The sequence below is a fragment of the Empidonax traillii genome, unplaced genomic scaffold (assembly GCF_003031625.1).
Source record: "Empidonax traillii isolate 1590-97213 ecotype Southwest subspecies unplaced genomic scaffold, ASM303162v1 scaffold474:size1423191, whole genome shotgun sequence".
Taxonomy (NCBI): Eukaryota; Metazoa; Chordata; class Aves; order Passeriformes; family Tyrannidae; genus Empidonax; species Empidonax traillii.
The window spans coordinates 1,217,995-1,242,093 of record NW_020955667.1 but is presented as its reverse complement, the minus strand read 5'-3'; the positions used below and the strand labels follow the sequence as shown (position 1 = coordinate 1,242,093).

Sequence of the window (24,099 nt, the reverse complement as noted above, 5' to 3'; positions counted from 1 at the left end):
TAAATATCTTAGACAAAGTTTGCTATCTGGAGTCAGAAGAGCACTGGACAGAAGAGTACAAGGTGTCACAATAACTGGCACCTGTATTTGATTTGAAAACACAACTGTTATACCCAGGGTTTAGTTTTAAATCTAATGCTCAGCTCTTTCCAACAAATTTGCATAAAAAGGCTCTAAAAAACCTAAATTCTCTATAGCCTCTTTCAACCTTTTCCTTGTCTTGTCCTCACTGATAACTGCAGTTAAGTGAGCAGAGATAGACTTACCCAGATATTTAGCAGAGATGCTTCCTTCCAGAAAAAAGCTGGTTCTGAGTGATGTGTTTCTAACTGAAGGGTAACACTAAACAGCAGAGGTTTAAGTCCATTTTACTTGGACTGGTATTTGAAAAAAAGACTCCAGCATCTGTGTCCACATAATTCATACTCCACTGCTTTCACCCCAAGGAACAAACCAAGAACAGCATAAAAGAAATTTATTAAGATAGCACTATTTATACAAGTTACTCATGCTAGAAAAAAGCATAAATGATACATGTAAACATTTGTTTACAGAATACTTATTTTCCTTGTAAAGGTGCAAATGATCTCCAATGTAAACACAAGAATACCGACCTTTAGAGGGAAAAGGGCTTTTAAAAAAAGGTTTAATGACCCATTTATGACTGTAGTGTAATTTTTACTATATTCAAGCACATTAAAGTCTGAGTTACATGAATCAAACTATGAAATTAAAGAACTTAAGATGTCAGCACTTGCCTTTTCCTGTCTCAAGAATTTACAGTCCTCCTACTCTTTTAAACCCAGATTTAGTAAAGTCCACAGTTAGATCAAGTGCAAAAGGTCATTCTTTCATACTCAATAGAAATTACAGTACAAACAGAACCACTGAGTCGTGAGTTCTTCCTTCCTCTACCCCCACCCCCGGGTGCCTCCAGTTACTCACAGTTCCAGCAAACAGTCCTTCCCCTCCAAAATCTAATGAGCCTCGTACCTTTCCCTGCTCTAAATATACACAGGCAAAGTGCACAAAAATCACTAAAAGGGAGGGCACCATCTCATCATGGTCTGGAATTCTAAAGACACAGACAAGAGGGCAGCTGAGGTGGTGCTGGTCTAAGCCTTTTTCAGCAGGAAGGAGCTGGCTGCAGGTCTGCCCTTCTAGCGAGAGCACAAGAAGTGAATGTCAGAATTAACACACGATACCTGCACCCCAGCTTCAGGCAAGAACTGGTATCTAGCGGGCAACAAACAGGAGGAAAAAGGCTTTTGTAAGTGAGCAGATGTTTCGAGGTTCACATACAGGGGAGAGGAGAGATAAAAGCTGAACTTTTGTACCATACGCTGTACAGTAAAAAGGCATCGTTAGAAATCCTTTTCTCTCTCACCTGGTTTTGGGCACTTCACTGATTCAGTCGATAGAGGAGAATTCCAGTTCTACTTCTTGCCTCTAGCAAGAGTGGAAAGATACTCAGGGCACCCATCCTCACAGCTCTCCTGGACTCTAAGGGACCCTAAATCATACCACAAGGGCTGGAACCACAACAGCTGGCAGGACATGGCCCTGCCCAAACCACCAGCTGGTCGAAATGCAAATCACACAAATACACACATATATATAAAATACATATATATAGATAAATATATATATGCACACATATATATGTATATAAAAAGCTGGAACTATCGCTGTGAGCGACTCAAAGAAAATACATGATACAAATTAAATGAAAAAATAAATATACTCTGTGCACAGAAAAGCTTCTGTGCAAAAGGTGGCACCTTGCAGGTCAAGTACTTCTTTGAAGCTCTCTGTAAATAAGGCAAAAGCAATGTTTTCTGTATCACTTTTCTCTTTCGCCCACCAAACAGCTGCCACATCCACTGCTCACACAGCAGGAAACCCTCCTCCTTGCCAGACTCCCACTACAGCATGTAGTCTCTACGTCAGCATCGTTTTACGCTACAGTAACTGTTACAGTTTGGTTTATTCGAAAAATGTAGACTATTTAGAAAAAAATACGGACATAAGCAACACTTCTACTTTTGTCCAGTGGTTCCTGGAGTCTGACAACGTGGTCTCCCGTTGGGCACACTCTCACAGAAGTCATTTTTGTAATTCCATAGAAAGAGTCACCGGCTCAAAGAGTTACATTGGATCTAGACCGTGCATACTAGAGCTGCAAAGAGGTCCAGTGTCAACAAGTCTCTTCAGTTTTTCTAGGAATGAGAACCAAGGGAACTCCCTCCCGCTGGATGCTTACCATATATGGGATTCACAGTGTGTCATTTTGATAACTCCTACGCCTCCTCCCAGCCGCCGGTAGTTCATCCCGCCATACAACCTGCAAGGACAAGGTTTTGGGGTCACACTGGTTCACAGCCCTCATGGAGACCCCATGGGGACCAGCCTTAGGGAGCACAATTTGGAGCTATCATGGGGGAAAAAAAAACCCCAACCAGCTCCAGTGAGCACACTTTGACCATCGCTCATTTAAAGTAGATGAAGAAGTTGGGTAGCACATCTCACACACCTCCAAGGTAAACAGCTGTATTTTCTCAGGCCTTTGTCTCTCAATACAGAAACTGCTTCTCCTTTTGACACCAGATTGGTGTTACTCAAGTAATGACTCCTTTCTCCCTGTCTGAATACACAAGAAAACAACTCTGCAGGTTGTATCTGACCTTGGGCTACATTTTGGGTAACACAGGAGCCAGAAGAGGTTCGCTCCTCACAATTCAACTACTTTTATTTCTAATTATTTTAGTAATTTTATATTGTTCATCATGGCTAGGCTTCGCAAACGAAGATGAGGGAATTTTATATTGTAATACCCTAAATTCAGCTGATTCAACTAAGATGTAATGCATCCCAAGCACCATCTATTTATGAAATGATGCCTGCATTTCATATGGCTATCTGATCCCTACAGACTCCAGCATCCCAAGCATTTCAGCTGCATATTCCCAAGGCTCAGCAAACAAGGGGACATTCCTCCACTGCTGCTTGTGACAGCCTTTCTCAGCAGGAAAGGGTTAAGCTAATACTATTACCAGTAGGAATAAGGACATTAATTTCCCTCTATTCCCCACTCCTGCCAGATTACTACAACAGCAAGAACACCCATATAGGTTTGAAACTAATTAGATTTGGGAATTAATACACAATCAATTGCTTTTAAGTATAGTTATGACTAGAAAGGCTACTTTTCCTATTTTCTGCTCCGTACATATTTTGGATCAGCGATTCAATATTACTTCTCTCAGCTTATACACCAGATGATATTCTTCCAATTGCTGTCTTGCAGACTTAGGGGAATAAACATCAGAATTCCCAAGTGTTCTGTCTGAGCTCCTCCAAAAGGATTTGGAAATCACAGCCTCAGCTCGAAAGCAAAAACGTAGTAGGCCAAATTCTGCATCGTGGCTGTGAGCTCCTTCTGCTAAGGGCAGGCTTTTTTTCCCCAGTTTTACTGGGAAGCAGGAGACTCAGCCCAAAACAAAGACAAGGGGCATACTGGGGTGCTTTCCAAAATGTGATTCTTTCTTACACTTCCATACAAGGCAACAGCCACAGTGTGAGTGTTGTGCTGGCTCTACCACACATAAAGTCTTCACTGTGGGGTGCATCACCTTTCCAGTTTGTCTGGGACAGCTCCAGCTGGGTGGCAGCAGCTCCAGCTGGATTTCCCTACTGGATTGTTTCCCAAACTCAACAGTTACCTCCATGTGTTAGCATCTGGATCAAACACCTCAATGGTCTTCAAGTACGTTGTGCCATCAAAACCCCCCACTGCCATCAGCTGTCCATTCACCACAGCAAGGCCAACCTGCAAAACAGCCATCACAGACAGCAGCTACTTAGCTGGCATGTCCTGAAAAGAAGGGATGAAATGAAAACATTAATAAAAAGATTTAATAACCATGTTTGGTGAAAGGCAGTCTGCAGGAGAGGGTTGGGGTATTTTTCTTTAGGGTGTGGCAGAAATAAAATATCCTAAAAAATGAGACATGGAAAGTTAAACATATATCTCAAACTAGACAATCTCTTAAAGAAAAAGCAGAAGGTTCCCCCTATTGACAGCTACAAGAAGTAGAACCATTTGAATGATAATAGATACATGAAAATCTAAACGTTTTCCATCCAAAACTTATGTTCCAGATTGAAATTCTTCCTCAAGTGTGACTTGCTGTGACTTCCAGCCCGCAGCCTGGAACACTTACTTAAAGTAGAAGAAACACAGGTCACAAACCTCTCAGGCTGGGGCTTGGACCACCTGTAAATCATGTTGGCCCCCAGCCTTTCTGCTTAAGCCATTCTGCAGAAGCACAAAATCACTGAAACGTCAAATAGACGATCGCTTCCAGCAGCAAACATATGGTATAACATAGAGAGAGCAGAAACACCATGTAAAATGGTCCCTGTTTTGGCTTTGTGGAAGTCAGAAGACTCAGGAGGGATGCAGATACAGATGCCTCTGTTAAGCAGTTTCTACAGAAAGCAAATACAGAAGCAGCTGATAAAAAGTCAGTGTCTAATCAGTAACTAAAACGAACAGTGTTGGACAGCGTACCATGTGCTTTGATGACAAACAAAAACATGTTCTCTGCCTCCAAAACCAGTAGCTGCTCAAATTATGATTCATAGATGCCTCAACAGGCACTGAAATACTAACACACAGATAAGAACTAATCCACTCTTTACTATATAATCCAATATCCAGTGATAAATATTCGTAACATCTGCATGTGCCCAAACACAATGATTACTTAAAACACTGTGTTCAATCTTTCATTCTACAGAAAGCACCAAGATTAGCAGCTGATGAGAACATGCTGTCACTCTCTATACTCATAGGATTCAGTGAAGAGAGGCAACAAAGTAAGTGAAAGCCCAGAAACCCTGTTCCCACACACACCTCAAGGCAATGAAACAACTTGGAAGGCAAGGCTGGAAATTTGTATCTAAATACATATCTAACATTAAATACCTAACGTTACCAATTTCCCAGCTTTTTCCTGGGAATGTGGTATTTTCACCTCCTAATTCATCCAGAGAGACTCAGGTACTGATTTTGATAGCGTTCTTTAACAGTATCTCATACCAAGTGCAGCTATTTCACCAAGTAAAAACCTAAAAACTCCTCTCCTTCAAGCCTAAGCAGTTGACTCCATACCAGGGACCAAAAATATTTAAAAAGACCTTCAAATGACTCCATTTTCCCATCCTCAGGCACTTTAAACATCTCTCTAGGGCAAGACACGGCTACCACTTCATTCTCTAGTCTTGCTAGAGAGCTTTTTGCAAACCTTTCCCCACACGGAGAAATCAGGCACACGGAGAAATCAGAGGGGAAAAAACCCCACAAGTTGACACTACCCTGTGCCCTCACCACATGCTTATGTGTGGTATAGACAAGCAAACCAAGCCAAACTCACTCCGCTCCGGCGGGACGTCATGGCCACAACGGGAGACCACTGGTTGGTCCGAGGGTTGTATCTCTCAGCACTGCTGAGCTCTGTTGTGTCATCCCTGCCTCCCACAGCATAGATCATGTCCTGGTACACTGCACAGCCCAGGTGTTTCCTCCTCGTCCCCATGGGTGCGATGGTGTGCCAGCGGTTCTCCTGGGGGTTGTAGCGTTCCACTGCAGAGGAAACGACACGGCTTTGGACAACAAGGCTGGCAGGCAGTGGGGGGGTTTGCACTTTTGAACACTCATCCAAAGTCTTGCTCTAAAGACACTACAATTTCCACACAGCAAAGGTGTGATGAACCGGTGTGTTCTCTCTTTTCTTCCACAAAACACTTGTTATTATCTCTCCTGTCTCCAGACCTATACAACCAATCACATTCAGATCTTCACTCAAGAGGGAGCTGGCAATGCTACAAACTGACCTGCATTACCATCTTGCAGCAGTTTTACCTTTGGCACCTTCCCTCCTACAGCAGAAAAGGGCTGCTGCAGGAAAAAAAGATGTGCTTGCAACCGCTATGCAAATGATCAAAGCATTGCATTCAGGACACGCTGCCAAATGCAGCACTGAGGAATTAAAATATGCCACACACAACTAGGTAATAGGGGCTCACAAGCCTGGAGAGTGAATTACTGTATAGCAGAATACTATTTAAAGAAGAAAAAGCACCTAAAACTGATCACTGTCTGATTCAACAGCCATTTGGGGACACTAAGGACAAACAGGACCTTGACAAGTGCTGACTGGAATTAGGGACAGTAAAAGGCATACCAGTATTGAGAGGAGAAGTTCCATCAGAGCCTCCCACAGCATAGAGGAAGCCTCCCAGCACAGCCACTGCAACTCCCAGGCGCCTGGTGCTCATGGAAGCCACTCGAGTCCATTTGTTTTCTTTGGGATCATACCTGGCAAAAGAATAAACACCGGAGTTTAGTGAAGTGTTGACATCTTCACAAAGGGGCAGCAAGACTGGCCCGGACTTGATGATCCCTATGGGCCCCTGCCAACTCAATGTTCTGTGATTCTCTCCAAAACAAAATCACCTTAAGATCTGTATAGTTTCTACCTCCTCTCCAGCTTGTCTTACATCAATCGACCCTCTTTATCCATGCGCCCCACATCTTCCTCTTTTTACTTTTGTCATAGAAAGTACCTTTCCACAATGTTGAGACAAGAGACGCCATCCTGGCCACCCACAGCATAGAGGTAGCCCCCCAGAACTGCTACTCCAACACTGGTCCTGCAGGTGCTGGTGGGGGCCACATCACTGCTCCACTGATTGGTCTTGGGATCATACCTGGAAAAAAACAGCACAAATTATCTGTCTAGGTCTGCTTTAGACTCTCCTATGTTCAGGAGCTACTAAGGCTGTGAAACCTGCCTATCTCGAGCTTAAACTGCAACACAGCTCTTTGTAAGTCAGATAAAACCCCTGAAGTGATATAATGCATCCAAGTACATGTTATTCTGGGGATGTTCAAACTGCAGCTTGAGATGATTCAAGCTGAAGATCAAAGGTTTAGGTTCCTGAGACAGCAGGTTAGCAGGGACTGGCTGGCATGTGGTAACTTGCAGCTATGCAAAGAGCAGCAGCCAGTTACTCTGCTCTGCGATCTCTGCAGTTCACACGAGAACTCAGCCAGCACTGTGACCTCCACTTCCAGATGAAAGATGAAGGAACCAGATGGACTTGGGAATCCAGAGACAAGGGAACGTGGTGCATAGCAAGAAAGTGCAGGACGTGGGAGATGTAAAGCTACAGTCATGGCTTGGGAAGCTGGGAATAGGCAAGGAGATAGGTGGGAAGATGGGGAGGCCCGAGGAGGGAGGAGATATATTTATATAGCTTATTGGATTTGTTACACAGCCAAGATTTAGAGTACTAGAAGATTTGAGTCATGTTTTGAGTACAAGATTTGAGTCCTGTGGCTTTTAGGCATGAGAACTGCCATATGCAGCTCCCAGAAACAGGAAGCTTAGTAAAACTTGTTAGACTTAAGTCTTTCACAGGTCTAAAACTGACCTATTTTTCTTCTTCTGTCTAAGTGCCAAGGTTCCTTAATTCTCTAGTTGCCACTCCACAATAAAATTCCAGGATCTTTCCCTCAACAAATAAGAAATGCTTACTGTAACCTCACCTTCCTGAACAAAGCTAAAAGACAAACCAGCAATTGCAAAGGAGGTTAACCAGGATCATCTCTCCTCCCAACAATTATACCCAGACCCACCTCTTAGAGATTCCTACCCTATTCCAAAGGCTATGGCTTGTCCCATTAAGCTGGGGATAACATGACACAAGCTGCTATGCATGAAGTCCTAGTTCAGCAGCAAAACAGCACGGTATTGAAGGAGTGAGCAAAGGAGGAGGAAATAGGGGTAATACGTAATATAAATTTCAGGTTTTCACTAGAACAAGAACACACTTGGCAAAACGAACTCATTCCTAAGAGGCTGCACCCGGGTTTAAACATTCAGAGTGAGCACTCTGCACAGTGGCCTCATGGAGACCTACCTTTCTACGCTGTTAAGATACGAGGAACCGTCGTGGCCTCCCACAGCATAGAGGAGATCATCCAGAACACTGACTCCAACGCCACAGCGCCTTTTGCTCATGGAAGCCACCATCCTCCACTCGTTGGTCTGAGGGTCGTAGCGCTCCACACTGGAAATTGCATCCCCGCTACACCAGCCCCCCACTGCAACCAAACACAGGAGACAGTGCCATTCAAACACCCTGAGCTGACTCACTGCGTGAGCTCCTGGTACAAATAATCCCTTCGGACTCTGCCAGCCGCGACCCAACAGCCCCATCTCTGAGTCATTCTGAAGTTCATAATTAGTATGATTTTCAAGAGCATTAACTTAAGTTCGGAAATACTGTGGCATTCACAGCACCAAAGAAATCACACAAGTGAGAAAATGAAAGTTAAGGCAAACCTCCAAATATTAATGCACGGGTCACTTCACAAATATGTTGCTGAGAATGGCATTATGGGAGCACTACCACCAGAAAATCCTGCCTGGAGTCTCCTGGCCTAAGCCAGCAGGGATGATACACAGAATCACAGGATATTCTGAGATGGAAGGGACGCACTAGGATCATCGAAGTCCAACTCCTGGCCTTGCATGGGACAGCCCCAAAAGATCATACCATGTGCCTGAGAGCATTGTCCAAGCGCTCCTTGAGCTCTGTCAGGCTCGGGGCTGTGACCACTTCCCTGGAGGAGCCTGTTCCAGTGCCAGACCACGGTCTGGGTGAAAAACCTTTTCCTAAAACCTAACCTAGACCTCCTCTGGCACAGTTTCACGACATTCCCTCAGGTTCTATCACTGGTCACCCTGCCCCTCTGATTCCCCCTGAGACAAAGCTGCAGAGTGCGACTGAGGTCTGTCCTCAGCCTCCTTTCCAGGCTGAACAAACCAAGTGACCTCAGCCACTCGTGTGTGGCCCCTCTAGACCCTTCACCATCTCTGCAGCTCTCCTTTGGGCACTACACACGCATCTGCAAAGATACACACCTGCAAAGAGCACCTCTCCACAGCGGATGGGTTTGCGTGGCCTAGTTCTTGGTCCCTGCATCAGCGGCCGCTCTTGGGGCAACAGCAGATAGTTTTTAGCTTCATCCACTAGATCCCTGTGCAAGACAGGAAGATATTAATTCCTAAAGCTCAGCTGCAGTCTCAGGAGAAGGTATGAATCAGAACCGACGGGAAGAGCAGCCAGCACTAGGCATGCTCTTCAAGTATTCACAGATCAGACAAGTGCATAAATAGCTCTAGTTAAAACTCACGCTGTCACCTAAATACTCATTAGCTGCTTACAAGCCATTTACACAGTGATAGCAGTAAACCAGTACCAGTATTTGGCCAGAGTTAATAAAAGATATCACTTGCTTTAAAAAGACTGATAAAAAACTATGACAAGGTATTCGTCAGGCTTGCTGCCCAGAAAAGAAAAACCCAGTCTGCCTCAAGCTAAAATTTATCAGTTGTTTTGCCTCAGAACAGAACAGGAGTTGTAAAGCACACAAATACATAATACACACACAACCAATAGATGGAGATAGTACCCTTTGATGAATATTTTCTCCATCAGCTCTGGCCAGCTCACACTGTCCATCCATTCATGACTTGCCACCTGGACTAATTCTAATATTCCAAACCCTTGAATAAAACAAAAAAAAAAAAAAAGAAAAAAAACGTCCTCCTTCCCTCTACAATTGTGGAATTCCCCCAGTATGAATGCTTATTCAGTAAGAGTTCAGCCTATCCCTTGGACATTTTTACAACAAGCACAAGATAAATCGTGTGCTTTGTGGATGATACAGAACTCTGCAGAGCCAGACAGGTGACACTCGTACCATAAGAGGGGGAAATGACAACTTCCCTGCATTAGCACTGTGGGAAAGAGCAGACTCTAATCCCAGAGTCCAATTCAATTATCAAAGTGCAGACATTTTACATAGAAAAACTACTTGAACTCTTACTGAGATCATCACGAAAGCCATGCAAAAGCTAAGCTGTAATAAAAGGCCACGACTAGAGGGGGGGAAAAAAAGGCAAAATGGAAATCAATACACTGAAAGGTCAAACCAACAGCCAAACTGCACACTCAAAGTTTGCTATTTCACTGAAAACTAGAAGGAAGAAAAACACTTCTAGGGAGACAGAAAACACTTTTTCTTGCTTCTCTTCTTCTCCCAGTTGCAAAAAATGAAATTGTGAGGCATCACCCACTTAGCACTGACAAATCATCAGTTTCAGAGAATAACACAATCCAATTTTGTGAATCACTGAGGAGATTTACCGGCATTCCTCATCACTCTTAATTAGCGGATCAGAACCCACTGTACCCACAAGGAACTTGGGACTCAGCAGTGGCAGGCGGACATGCTGCAGGACCTGAAACACAAACCAGAACGTAACTAGTTAGCCACATACACCCACAGAGATGCAAGAAGCCAAATGGAAAACAAAAGAATCGTAGAATGCTTTAAATCCCTTCCAACCCAAACATCATCTGGTTCCAATTCCTCTGACATGAGGAGGGACTCCTTCCACTAGACCAGGTAGCTTCAGAGCTTCATCCAGCCTGGCCTTGAACACTTCCAGGGATGGGGCAGCCACAGCTTCTCTGGGCAACCTGTGCCAGTGTGCCTCACCACGCTCACAGGGAAGAACTGTTTCCGACTATCCAATGTAACCCTGCCCTCTGTCAGTTTGAAGCCATTCCTCCTTGACCTGTCTTTCCTGGCCCCATCACCTTGTAGGATAACTTCAGGTACTGGAAGGCCACAATTAGGTCACCCCAAAGCCTTCTCTCTCCCAGGCTGAACAATTCTCTCAGCCTTTCCTCGTAGGAGATTGCTCTATCCTTCTAATCATCTTGGTGTCCTCTGAGCTTGCTCCACAGTGGCTAACAAATTTTGATAAACAGTTAATAATTCCTATGGACACATGCAGGGGCATTTACGTACCCAGAACCTGGCACTTTAGTTAAATACAGATCATCTTACAGCACCTTTGCCTTTTCAGTATACCAGTTTAGATACCCAGGAGAAAATCGGTCTTTGGAAGGGGACAATCCACTGGACCTATTAACAGCTGAAAACAAGGTCACACTTGGAAATGTGACAATTAAAAAATGACAAAATGTCAATACATCTGCCTGAACGCTAATTTAGTTAGTAGTTTTATCAACCACTTAGCTCTCTAAAACCTGAGCGGTATTGCAGAGCAAATGAACAATAAGTAATAACACTCCTTCACAATGGTTTAGAATTTGGAGGTGTAAGCAGGTATAGACAGTTATAAAAGCATTAAGAGCTGCCTTGAGAACATCAGGTTTTTCCAGTTTGGTTTGTTTATTTAAAGCCATTTTCAAAAGCTTTCCAGTAAATAAAGTTGTATTTAATGTCTACTTCCAAAGCAGAAACACTGAGGCAGGCAGACACGCACCTCTTTTGATCAGCCAGCCCGAGACTTCAGAGGCTTTGGGCTGACAGCTTTGTCAGAATGGGTTCTGCTCCGTGAAATGCCTTGGCTTAGATGAAGCACTGCATTCCAACAAAACCATTCTGACAAGCTCCATGAGGGCTGAGGCACAAATCAAGCAGCAGAGCTTAAAGATGCACCGCAAACCGAGACGAGCCTTTTCTTCTCCACTTTGTTTTTCATACAGCACTCAAAAGCAGTGCAGGCAGGTTTGTCTGGACAGACGGCTGGAGTGAGCTAGTTTAGCAAGTCCTACCTGGAAGCAATCCAACAAATTCCCTATTTAAGGTTCTAGCCAGTACAGCTTCCAGCCTAGATGAAGGGACAGTGCAAGCCACCTAACACGGGTGGGAGTCAGAGAGAAGTTCAGTGGCTCTCTGTGCATTCAGAACTGCTGTGGCACCCCCCTATGACCCCCTCCTTCACCCTCGGGATAAAGCAGCCAGGAATGTAACTGTGGTCAGCATTACCTGTGGCAGCTGGGGTCTTCTTTCCTGAATGCTGTACTTCACCCAGGCCATCACGGCATTGAACACCTGCTCTTCGCTGCGCACATTTAACTCGTCGCTGGATATTATGTCTATGAGCTGATTGGCAGGAAGCAGCATGAACTCCTCGCTCTCCATTACCTGGGAAAGCAAAAAAAGGTAAGAAAGTAAGGACCAAAGCACCAGAGCCACCACTCCAGCACTTTATGGACGAAGCCAGTGATATGTCAAATACCCATGAGTTTCAACACCAGCATATGAAGGGTTTGCTGCACAGAGAAGAATTGCAGTCAGTCGCTACCAACACAACAAGGGCCCTTTTAGATGGGGATGCAAGTAACAGGGAATTTTACACCAAGTTTTTTTATAGGACGCTTCTAAAGGGTTAAAACCACAAAACACACTTTTTGATCGGGTTTCAAAATTTAGGAGAAAACAAAGCCCTTCTTTAAAATCAGTCTCCTTGTCTGCAGTGTCTAATATATAAGGCAGAAATAATACTGTGATAAATATGTGACTCAAAAGCTATATTGGGGTAGAGAGATTCACAAGAAAAACAAAACAGTGCACAAAAATAAGAGTCTCAAACAAGTTACCAGAGGCACTGCAGAGAACATGGAAAGCCTGAGTACCGATTTGTGGCAGACCAGAAAATATTTCAGGAGAGGGACTCATTTGATCCTGCCTCTTTGATTTGCTCTAAATATATACATGGAGTATGCACAAGTGGAGATGCACTAAAGAGGGAATCAGAGCCTCCTGAGCCCCTAAGGACTGATCTCTTGTGAAATTCAAGCCACTGACAATCTGCAAACACATTAATTCCTTCAGCATCCAAGATAGCAACCAAGTTTCTCAAGAGGCTCTGGCTGCAGCCGGAGGACTGCTCACACAGCACAGCACAGAGCACACGTGAGTCACAAACACTGCCTCGAGAGCCCGCACACAACCACAGCTCCTGCACAGACACCAGGTAGATGGGAAAGATGCAAGGACCAAAATAAAAACTGCAAAAATGGCTTGACTGATAACTGCCAGATCGGTTCCCCTACAAGCATCCCCAGTTTGTGGCTTGTAATCTCGGAGAGGTTCAGTGGCTTGTCCTTATCATTTGCGACCACATTAGAATTCTGTGCCTTACTTCATGATTTGCTGTATAAATTAAAGAAAAACATTCTTTGACACACTCATCTCAACAGCAGTCAGCTGTGCAGTCCTTTTAATTACCTAAAGAAGTTATTTAAGGGCACTGAACAAACATGCAGGAATTGCCAAGTAACTGACAACAGAAAATATTGTTAAAAAAAGAACACAGCAGACAATAAGATCCAGACTTGGTTCTTGGGTCCTACGGGCTTCCAGGGGCAGTAAGGACCACAACAAGGCTGGCCAACACACTCCTTAGGCCCTAGACTAAGAACTGGGTTGGTCATAAAAGATCTTTATCAGCATTTTTCCACAGTCTCCCTCCCTTCTACAAAGACAAGTTTATGTGTAAACTTCCCTCCGAGAGTTTGTAAATGCAGCCTCAGACTCTCAAAACAGCATCTCTGGACGTTTATGAGTTAAGGATGGTCATCCAGGCCCTCCCACCCTCACAAAACCCAGCTGCATTGATGGCCTTACAAAACTCAAAGCACTGGAAGCACTTTAAACAGAGTTATTACTACTATGGAACTTGTTAGTTTACATAGTAAAACAAATTATTATTTAAAATGCTAAGGCTTATTTTGGTTTAATTATAAGGACACTCATAATTACCTGACTAATATTAATGATCTATTTGATTGACTTGCTTACTGAACAATAATTGGATGGGTTTCATTTCCTCTGCAATATTCATGTGCATCACTGTTTTTACAGAGAGAATAAATGTCAGACTATACCATATGGAGTGCAGTTTTTGTCTCCTGATAAAAGCACAAGTTGTTCATCCTTAAGTGTATTTTTTCCCTCCACACAGATGTCAAAAGACCAAGCAAGAAAAAAAAAAAATTACAAAGGTTGTTTTTGTACAGAGGAGTTGTTAATAGAACCATTTCACATTACATGCACAAGATTCACTAGGGGTTTTAGGCAAGAAATTAAATTGGGGGGAATGGAAAAACTGGAAAAACATTTTACCCAGAAGTTAATGATGTAATGCAGCAATACACATAAAAATTAATAGAACCAGAGGTTAGCACAGCAGAGGACATGAAGCAATTCAAACTGCATTCAAAGCAACTGCATGGCTTGGCCTGATGCCTAGTGCTTAGTATTTCACATTGCCATCCAGGAAATTCCCATCTCCCGTCCCTATTTGCCAGCTTGGAGGAACCAGGACCATACAGCCTCTGCAGAGGAAGGCACATTTTTTTGTCAGTTCTCAGCCTCCACAGTGGAGGATGGTTAAGAAACCAAATCCTTGGCTTCCATCAGGGATTACCAATCCACTGTTCCGACGGAAAGCACAGGCAGAAGGAATACAATCCCCACAAGCAGCACCACTAACATTTTCTGCGGAGAAACAGTGGAAGCAAAAGAAGTGGTCATTAGGCATGAAGAGCTGCAAAACCCCTGAGGCACAGAAAGGGACACCAAAACCTGCCCAGGCCAAAGAAATAGTGCTCAAATCCGAGCCATTGTTTTCCAGAGGCTGCAATTCAGTTAAGTCAATTATAATTTGCATCATCTATGAGGAAAAGCGTTTTCTTGAATCCAAAACTTTTGCCTCTGTGTATTTAACAGGGACAAGGAAGACAGAGAGTTGTCTTCAAGGGACTGCAAAAGAAAATAAGCTCATAGCAAGCAGCTCTTAAAAGCCAGCTGTGTGTATTAATGCTAAAACATTTTAAAACAAAACTGTTAAGCTGTTAAAGTTATTTAGAGGCTTGTAAGCATGCCCTACTCATGTAATAATAAATTCTAACCATTAAAATGGCCAAGCACTGAAAATAAATAACCATCTGGTTACCATCTTGCTCCCCCAAAAAATGCAGAAGAATAGAAGTGCAGAGCAAGCACAGAGCACAGGAAATGGCCATCAAAAATGTAGTGAAATCACCAAGTTCTACAAAAAACAAACTCATCTTAAACAGCAAATTCTATTTGGTTAGAAAAGATGCATTTAATTGCAACTTTTAGAGTAAACTGATGTTGTGTCCACAGTTGGATAACAAGTATTATGTTCACTGTGTCCAACAGTTATGTTTTTGATTCTGCTCAGATTTTTCTTAAGTTCAACCTGACTGAAATTAATACAATTCCAACTGGCTTCCTGCATGTCCAAGATAAAGACAGCACGCTACAATCACTCACAGCACTTACACTCTGCTGCTTCTCTAGGGAAACTAAATTAGCATCAGGAGTTGATACTGGATCCCTTTGGAAGGGATCTACCTGTGAAGTTGGTGGGAAGAGATTTCTCCACAGCAGGCTACCTGTTCCAAGGGATGGCAGAGGGCAGTTTCTGGAAGAGGCAAGAGATGAATCCCTCCAGCAAATGACTCGACCTTCATGCTGAGCACACTCCTACAGAGTAGCTGCTTCTAAAACAACACAAATTCCTGCCCTTCCTACCAGGGCTCAGGGTTAGGCTCCTTTACGTATTTGAGTGTAACAGTTCAGTAAAGATCCATCTCTTGACTATTGCTCACAGAATCCTTAATTGTTATGCTGATCCTTCCCCGGACCAGCTGCTGGTATTTTTTTTCCCCCCAAATACCATTTAAGCAGAATTAACAAAGGATGAGATTTGAGTATATAAAGGTCAGCTACAATATTACACGTCTGAATTACTTTCAGACAATTTCTGCTGAATAACAGATGACAAACCCTAGTTCTGCTACAGCAAGGGGGTTGAGGACTCCACTGAGGCACACTGTGTGCTCCCCCATACACCCACTTTTCCAATCCCAGAGCTCAACACCAAGTTTTTTGGCTCTACTGATGTGCTGTCCTTACTTAAACACCTGTCTGCCCCTCCAATCATGTAGAATCCACAACATCTCGGAAAGAGGAATGGAATGTCGTACCACTGTGCTGCCATGTCAACTCTAACTACAGCCATGACTCTGCCTCTCATGTAGCACTCACCACACAACTCCCAGAGAAGAAATGTCGTGGATTATATACAAACCACCACTACAGCACAGTCCTACCAGTACCTCTGCCCTCTTTCTTCCCCGCCTAACATCTGGCACCCATCACTGTTAGATCATAGAGCAGATGTGAAGGCAGGATTTGGAAAGCAGGACAAAACGAGAATCGCTCAATGCTCTCACAGGACACGTTAAGACATTTTACCCTGTGACTCCAGCACGCCAGCTTCTTACCTCCTGGAAGTTATGCTGCGTGAACTTGTCAGCAATCCTCAGCAGTTCACGGCACGAGTGAGTGTCAGCAAAAGCTCGGATGCCCAGGCAATTGGAAGGGTCCAACTGTCTCTTAAGAAACTCGCAGCAGGCCTCCTGGATCTCGGCCAGCTGGAGCAGGCAAGCAGCAGGCAACAAGGTCTGGACATTCCCCTCCTCTACAGTGATCTGAGAGGTGTAGGCAAAGTCGATCAGCAGTTCCATGGCCCTCTCATCGATGTCCCTGATCACGACCTCCGTCTGCCGGGACTCTGCCAGCTCCCCGGTGAACATGGCTCGGAAGTAGGGGCTGCAGGCCGACAGGATCACCCTGTGGGCGTAGATCTTCTTGGCGCCCACTACCAGCACCACATCGCACAGCTCCCGGTGCTTCCGGAGGAGGTTGATGACTTCCAACGTCTGCCGGGGGTGCTTGTCGGAGATGTAGGGCATGCGAGCGGGCTGCGGCACCCCCTCAGGCAGCTTGTTGGGATCTCCGAGTGTGCAGCGGCTGGTCACGTCCATTCCGGTCTCTCCTGGCCGAGTACTGGTACACCTGCAGCGCAGGAAATAATAGTACAGCACCATCATCAGCGAGCCCACCACTAACCAAGCACCAAAGCCCTGCAGCTCGCACTGGTTACAAGCACAGAACCACCAGAGCCCGCGAGTCCATGCTGGAAAACAGGCATGTGATCACACGAAAGAGGAATCCATCCCAAACCCAAGCTTGCTTGGAAGTAAACAAATGCCAACTTGCAACAGGCTTCTGTTTATAGCTATTTTTATACGCTTTCTATGACACACCGCTGTAATATCCAGCTGCACTCACATATTTATGAACTGAACCTTGCAGTAGCCTCGTGCGGTGGAGAGGCATTATCCTCATTTCAGAGAGTGACTCAAAGCTGACTTGGCCGCTGTCACTTGAGTTTTCTTTGACAGAGCTGGAGATGGATTTCCACTGCAAAGAATTCCAGCTCCATGATTTAACCAAAATTCTCTGTTCCTCTGCCTAGGTTTTTAATAGGGTTATAAAATAATCACTGTAGTATCTGAACACGCTAAACTGTCTCACAGACTTCAGTGATTTAAGATGGCCTGCAGCCTACCATGAGTATCTTTCAGGTTCACAGAACACCCATTTAATCATCACCTTTTCAGTCATTTTTGAATTATGGAGGCTCCTGCCTCAATCCACCTTCCCTGACACATTTCAAAAGAAAGTTAATCTTTCCCAAGAATGGCAAAGTAAGGACTATAGAAGGAAAACAGGATTATCAGACCAAATAGTTGAAACAGTCCAAGTGTCCACAACTATCAGCCTACCAAAAAAAAAAAGAAGATAATAAAGTCAGGATGGTAACTTTAGAGATGAAGAATGACTTAAGAATATATAAACTAAGTTAATGGCACAGAGTAGGAAAAATGTCCTAGCTAACTGATGTAATTCTTTATGGCAGTTCAGGTACCTTTCCTTTATCACTCACTGCTCTGAAGAGCTTAAGTGCAATATCCTTCTGTCCAGCAGCACAACCACGCTGACAGATCATGTTTCACAACATGTATGCCGTGACCCCAGAAAACAGGAGCCCTTAAGCAGTTCCGCAGGGATGAATCAAGACGGCACATCACTCACCTCACTTTGCACAAACATCTGCCTGCCCCCCAAGCTTCACTGCCAAGTCAACACTGAAATCAGTGCTAAACAAGAAGAATTAAACCGAGCTTTACTTTCAGCAATTAGACCAAATAAGCAGATCGGCGCTTACATGACTGAGATGCCGTTTTGCACGTTCCAAGCATGTGTGAATTTCTGCCACATATCATGCACAATTATTTGAAAAGATGCACCAGTGAAATATCAATTACTAGGAAAATAAAAGAAAATCAGGAAACTGTTGCCTCTTCCCATGCCAAAGGAAAACCATCACTTAGAGCAGTAAAAGTATACTGAGCGATGTATCAGAACACTGATGGTTTATGGCTGTTGGAGATCTACTGGAAGAACCAATACGTGCTGTCTCTACTACCAGCTTCTCTGGTGCACTGGCATATGTGAGCTGTCATTGCCTCACTTTGTTCATATTAAGAGTTAAAAGGAAATCTAGCTTGGCTTTGCCATTGCTCAAGGTATTTTGCAGCAGGCTTGAAGGAAAGAATTAAAAAAAAAATAACTCGCATCTTTTCCTCTCATTATTATGTCAAATGCACTTTCTAACCACAGGGAAACCAGTCCCTTTGCAGCAGCTCAAATTATGCACTTATATCTCAGCCTGTTTTCCCATTCCCTCCACACCCTCTCCTTGATCATCATATTCAGATGTTTCAGACCATTACCTCTCCCTCATATCTTAGTTACACAGATCCAGCTGGGCCTCCCCTCTGGGTTTTGCTGCTTGCTCCTGCTCAGCCTCTGCACCTTGAATGCCTTGGTTTTTTTATCCCTACTCCATCTTTTTTACATCCATCACCATTCTCCTTTCCTGACACCTCTGACAACTCCTTCTGCTGTTATACTGCTCTCGCTCTCCTCCACCCACTCTTGTCCCTCACAACCCAAATTCACCTTGTGGGTTTTGTCAACCCTTTTCAAAGCTCTGCCAAGTTCCTCACAAAAAATGCAGCTAAGACCCCTTAGCAGCAGCACACACAAACCAAGTTTAATGATACCTCTACAAAAATCTTGGCTGAAGATTAATTTACCTAATTGGCCTAATTTCACAGTCCTCAGCAGCCAAGGCCAGAGGGTAAATTATTTAAACCCTCCACCAAAAGACGGAAAAAGGTGGTGACAAACACTCCCCTGTAGAGTTTAGCTCTTGCTAAGCAAGCCAAGTGGATTTCATTGTGCAATAGGTGTTTGAAACTATGTCAAACCAAGCCCCCGTAGAGAGAAAAAGAGCTGGAAGGGACCCCTCAGGGTCATCAAAGTCCAACTCCTGGCCCTGCACAGGACACCACAACAATACCACCACATGCCCAAGAGTGTTGTCCAAAAGCTTCTTGAGCTCTGGCAGCATTGGGGCTGTGACCACTGCCCTGAGGAGCCTGTTCCAGTGCCCAACCACCCTTTGAGTGAAAAACCTTTTCCTGCTATCTAACCTAAACACTGTAGGTTTTCCTCAATGCCAAGAAGAGCCCTAAAGCAGATCTCAAAGAGCTTTTTAGGTTGGCACAGGATCCAAGTACGGAAACATTAGATTAAAGTTATGCTGCCACAAGGAATATAGAGGAGCCTGCCAACCCCACCACCTACGATTTCTTTAAGAGAAATAGGATACACCATCTTATGCCACATGATTACTTGGCCAGATTTAGGCAGCAGTCCTAGTCCTTCCTAGCCAGGACAGAACAGGATTTTTCTCCCTAAACGAGGCCCCGCTGAACACTTTAACTAACTGAAAAGGAGTCTGGTTAGTAAGAACTGGAGCCATTCCTGCACTGTTCCCATCAGCATTTATCTGATGTATCCATACTGTATCCAGCCTCCTTCCTCCAGGAGAGAAACTGCCAGTTAACGATTAAGGAAAACTGAATGGACGGAAAAAAGAGTAATAATCAAATCAGAACTCCTGATTCATCTATAACTTATCTCTGGGTAATGCAGAAGCCAGTGATCAATGGGTTTAGGAATTTCCACACTGGATCAACCCAGATGTTTGATGTTAAGCACCGTGGGTTGCTGTTATAAACAGGCACAGAAGTGTGAATTGAAAGGGCAATGTCTGATGGCATGTGCCTCCACGAGGATAATAATTCCACTGCATTATGTGTGCATTATGCATATATATGCATAGAGAATGAAATGATGAGTCAGTAGCTTAGAGGTGTGAAAGACAGAAGGCAGCGCTTGATTCTCACATGGCAGGGGAGCTGCCTCCCCCCGCACACAGAGCTCAGAGCTGCTCCTGGATACTCGAGGTGATTAAGGAGGGCTGAGGATCAGGCGGAAATGTGTATGCAAGGATAAAAGATTCACACCCAACTATGCAGATATTCTGGGATTAGCTTCCATCAAAATGCAGGGCTGGGGAAATCAGCAAATACAATGGGATTAAGAAAGGGCTGACAAAGGATCAGTTTTTGTAGCACACTGCTGAGAAGTACAAATGAGAGCACAGGCAGTCTGCAACACTAAGTCAGCTAAATAAACAGCCTGCTCTGCCTCCATTTTATTCTGCTATACCAGCTCTCAAAACTTCATTCATTAATACAAGCATCTACGAGATGTCTATCCATCCTTACAGCAGCTTCTTCCAAAATTCAAAAAAAAATACCTAATAACACGCCTACTGTCATAAAGCACTTTCAAATCTGCTCTTTTGCTTATGGTAATGTATGTCTTAGCACGAGACCACAAGCTGGCTTTAACACAGTCCAATAGAAAACAACAGGGTGAAACAACTTAAGGCCTGTGAAACAGAACAAGTCTCAGGCTAAAAACATCAACTGAAATCCAAAAATCATACATTGCTGTAGTGGGTTTCAGAAGCAAGAAATTTTAATAGCAAATAAAAATAATAAACCAAACCAGTAGCGATTTCTGTCAATGCCTTTGCTTTGAAGTTAACACATACATGAAAGAAATATTTCCTATACTCATTACAGAACTCCTAGAACAAAGACCTTTGATTTGCCCCAGCCTTTTGCAATAAAAGTCACCACAACACTGCCAACTAAGTACATGGAAATGCTTTATTGTGGCAATCACTCTAGGAATGAGTTAGCTAAAAGTTTGACTATTACTAAAAATACCATTGATTCACTTTCTTGCCTAGCCAGCGAGATACTTTCTCAATAAAGTTAAGCAAACAAACAGATAAACCTGCCTGCAATATTATTTTATTTTACAGAAAAGGAGAACATCTGGTGCACTTGTCCCTATTTACATTATTTAGTTTGATATTCACTGACCAAGCCCAGAAAACTGTTCCACCAATGAGGATGCCCACCGTCTGAAAGATGAGATCACTGCTGGAGTCTTCCAAAACCTTCCTGAGCCTTTTGTACTTTGTTTTGAGCAAGAGTTATGCCCAAGCAGCTGAATAACTTCCCGAGAGCCCCAAGCCCAAGATCAAGATCTGAAGCCTCCTTTCTATTGCAGGGTCTGCCTGCCTGTGCTCAAAGCCAGCTCTGATACAGCACTGCTGAAACCTGGGAAAAAGTTGCCAGGAAAAAGCTGGTGAGAAAGAGCTGGAAGAGCCTCCCCACTTTGCCTGGGGACTCCTCAAGCCCTCATGCCGATGTGAAAGACGTGTCTGCACCTGACTGTGCACCCCACTGATACTGACCTGCCGAACTGGCCTCCTGCCTTGATCTCTGTCCTTCCTCATCCCTACGGACCTGCCTGAGGTGTATGGGACTTCTGGCTGACCCTGACCATCAGATCTGCTCTGCCCTTGTTTGGGTGCTGCAGGACCATGCCCTTCACTGGAGAGGTTCCCCCTGCCTTGCTTTTACCTTCAGCAAAACCGCATTCTCTTGCTTCCCTGACAGTGAGCAAGAACAGCCTGTCCCAACTATCCCTTCATTCCTAATGCAAGACACATCCTGTCTGAGCATCAAAGCATCTTCTCAACTATAATCTTGACAGGAATAGCTGGAATTCCTTGTCTGTTCAAACTGTACTTCCCACCCTCTGAGTGCATTTGATAATTTGATACCATTTCTCTGTATTTACTAACCGAGTACCGACCAAGCCTCCCTCCCCTCTCTTTGCAGTTCTTCCCAGGACGCTCCCATGGCATGTTAAATGGCTGCAGAGCCTGGAGTAAAAGGATAAAAGGAAGTGCTCTGCCATCTGCTTAGCTGGACTTCATAGGAAGATCTGAGCCCGATATCCAATCAGAAACCTTTTATCATTTTCTGCTAAGACACACAGCAAAAGAACAAACAGAAATTTTAACAATCCACACAGAGGCCCTTTCAAGAAATGAATATAGAGCATGATACATAGATGAGCTTGTTAGGCCAGACTGCAGCAATAATAAAAAAACAACCCTCTACTTCTTCAGCCCTGTGCTGTTACCCACCACTAAAACTACCCAGTTTGAGTGACAAACAGAACTTCCACTATAGCAACTACAAGGCCACAAACCCAGAAAAAGATATACGAACTTCAGCACTTCGAATCTCTGCCTCAAAGCGACACGCAGAAAACAAGAGCCATGAAAATAAATCCAGAACCACAATTTCTCCACAAGGAAAGTGAAAAATAGAGTACAAGAAAACAAGAACACAAGCCAAGCCAGTCACCAGTTTTATGCCACTCTGCAAAAACATTTTGAAAAACGGAGCACAGTGTAAGAACCCGAAAAGCTGTGGGTTTATGCTGGTTAAGATTTAACCAATCTCCATGGTAGAAGGCTAAGATAGACGAGAACTCCTCTGCTATTTAATCTGTCTCGGAGAAAAAGGAATTCACTCTAAAATCCACATACAGCCTCTCATTGCCTAAACCATATTTCTTATCTTGGCAAAAGTACTGAACAATACACAGCCCCAGCGATGCCCGTATCACGTCCCAGGGTTTACTCATTAGCTTAACCGCAGCACAGTCCTTTTTTGTAGCGCTTGAGAAGTTCATTTAATTAAACAACATCATGCCATTCTTCAAGGGCTTAAATGAGTATTTATTTATTTCTTCTTTACACAAAACTGAGGCTAATGGTTTCTGTAGCTAAAAATGTTCTGTATATTCATCTATGGTTAAAATTCTTGCCCTTTCTTATGTGACTGTTTACAGAACTATTCATAATAAAGTTTTCCTTCTTTTGACATCCCGAAGAGCATAGACTAAGCAAAATGCATGAGCTGACTTAATTCAGAGGAGAAGAGCTTCAGCTTCCATACAGCCTGTATCACGTACAGAAATATATTTGCTGTTAAGTTCTGTCGTGGGATTGCCATCAAATAGCAAAATGCAACTAGAACTAGCAGGAAACCCTGTTTGCAAACCTGTCATCGTGCTGAATTACTGTGACAACTTTTTTTCTATATGACAGATAATGTTTCTGACATAACCACAGCAAGAACTCCCCTGAATTAAACTTCAGCTGCATCTCCAGCTCATTAGAGCTGAGGCAGCTGGCATCCATAATTAGAAAAGGAAATCTCTTTTTCACCCAAGACCTCACCCATCAAACTTCCTCACTTAAGGGAAAAATAATGCCCCTTGAAAATCAAGTTTAAATTTATTCCCAGGCAGATTATTTTATACAATTTGAATACCTAAGTAGTTAAACACTGAATTTTAAATATGACAGTAAATGGGGGAAGTAAAGAGGGGAGAGGTAGAGAATTACTATAACTTGTGTTCCGTACTCTGGTCTTGTAAATATTGAAAACTAAATCCATTAAAGTAAGGACTAAGGAGGAATGATTAATATTCTAGTTCTCCCAGTCAGGTTTAAAAAAAAAAAAAAAAGCTAAAACTAAACAACATTTTACAGTCTAAGCACACATGAAACCAACTCAAATCGTTTCTCCTGCCTGGATAAGAGGAGAACAAAATTGTTTTTTGTATCTTACCTGCGCATTGGCTTTCCGTCCATGCACCGTGAAGAGAAACCTTCACCCTACACTTCAAGACCTGATCCAAAAGAAAAAAAAAATAGAGAAAAAAATAAAGGTGATTCCTGAAGCAAGAGAACCCTTTGTCCCCCCTCTTCAGTCTGCCTCTAAGGCAACAGAACTGACCACAACCACATACTAGTGTGCCTTCAAGCTCTTATCCAGCTATAAATTCACAGCCCAGATTAATGATGCCCAGATTGCAGAGAATAAAGCAGAAGAAAACATCAT

The 24,099-nt window shown here is 43.6% G+C and overlaps 1 protein-coding gene across 3 annotated transcripts; it reads right to left on the bottom strand.

Moving 5' to 3' along the window:
• Positions 1-458: 458 nt before the first annotated feature.
• KLHL20 (kelch like family member 20) lies at positions 459-24,099 on the bottom strand. 3 transcript variants are annotated; one of them, XM_027895918.1, is made up of 13 exons: positions 24,008-24,097; positions 23,827-23,887; positions 16,276-16,849; positions 11,942-12,100; positions 10,285-10,379; positions 8,997-9,112; positions 7,990-8,173; positions 6,631-6,774; positions 6,249-6,382; positions 5,439-5,647; positions 3,723-3,829; positions 2,264-2,344; positions 459-2,179 (listed from the first exon to the last, which is right to left on the bottom strand). In XM_027895918.1, the coding sequence occupies exons 2-13, from the start codon at positions 23,847-23,849 to the stop codon at positions 2,149-2,151; spliced, it is 1,857 nt and encodes a 618-aa protein (XP_027751719.1). In that variant the 5' UTR covers positions 23,850-23,887; positions 24,008-24,097; the 3' UTR covers positions 459-2,148. The 3 variants fall into 3 exon arrangements, with proteins under 3 accessions (XP_027751719.1, XP_027751720.1, XP_027751718.1); XM_027895919.1 differs by having other exon boundaries at positions 459-2,344; positions 24,008-24,099; XM_027895917.1 differs by lacking the exons at positions 23,827-23,887; positions 24,008-24,097 and having other exon boundaries at positions 16,276-16,881.

Bases quoted from the DNA above. Each gene is read 5' to 3' on its own strand.
- KLHL20 (XM_027895917.1), bottom strand. From the start codon at position 16,881: ATGGTGCTGTACTATTATTTCCTGCGCTGCAGGTGTACCAGTACTCGG. The intron at 10,380-11,941 runs GTAATGCTGACC...TTTGTGTTTCAG, and splicing joins GAAGACCCCAGCTGCCACAG to GTCCTGCAGCATGTCCGCCT. The intron at 5,648-6,248 runs GTATGCCTTTTA...TTTCCTCTGCAG, and splicing joins AACTTCTCCTCTCAATACTG to TGGAACGCTACAACCCCCAG.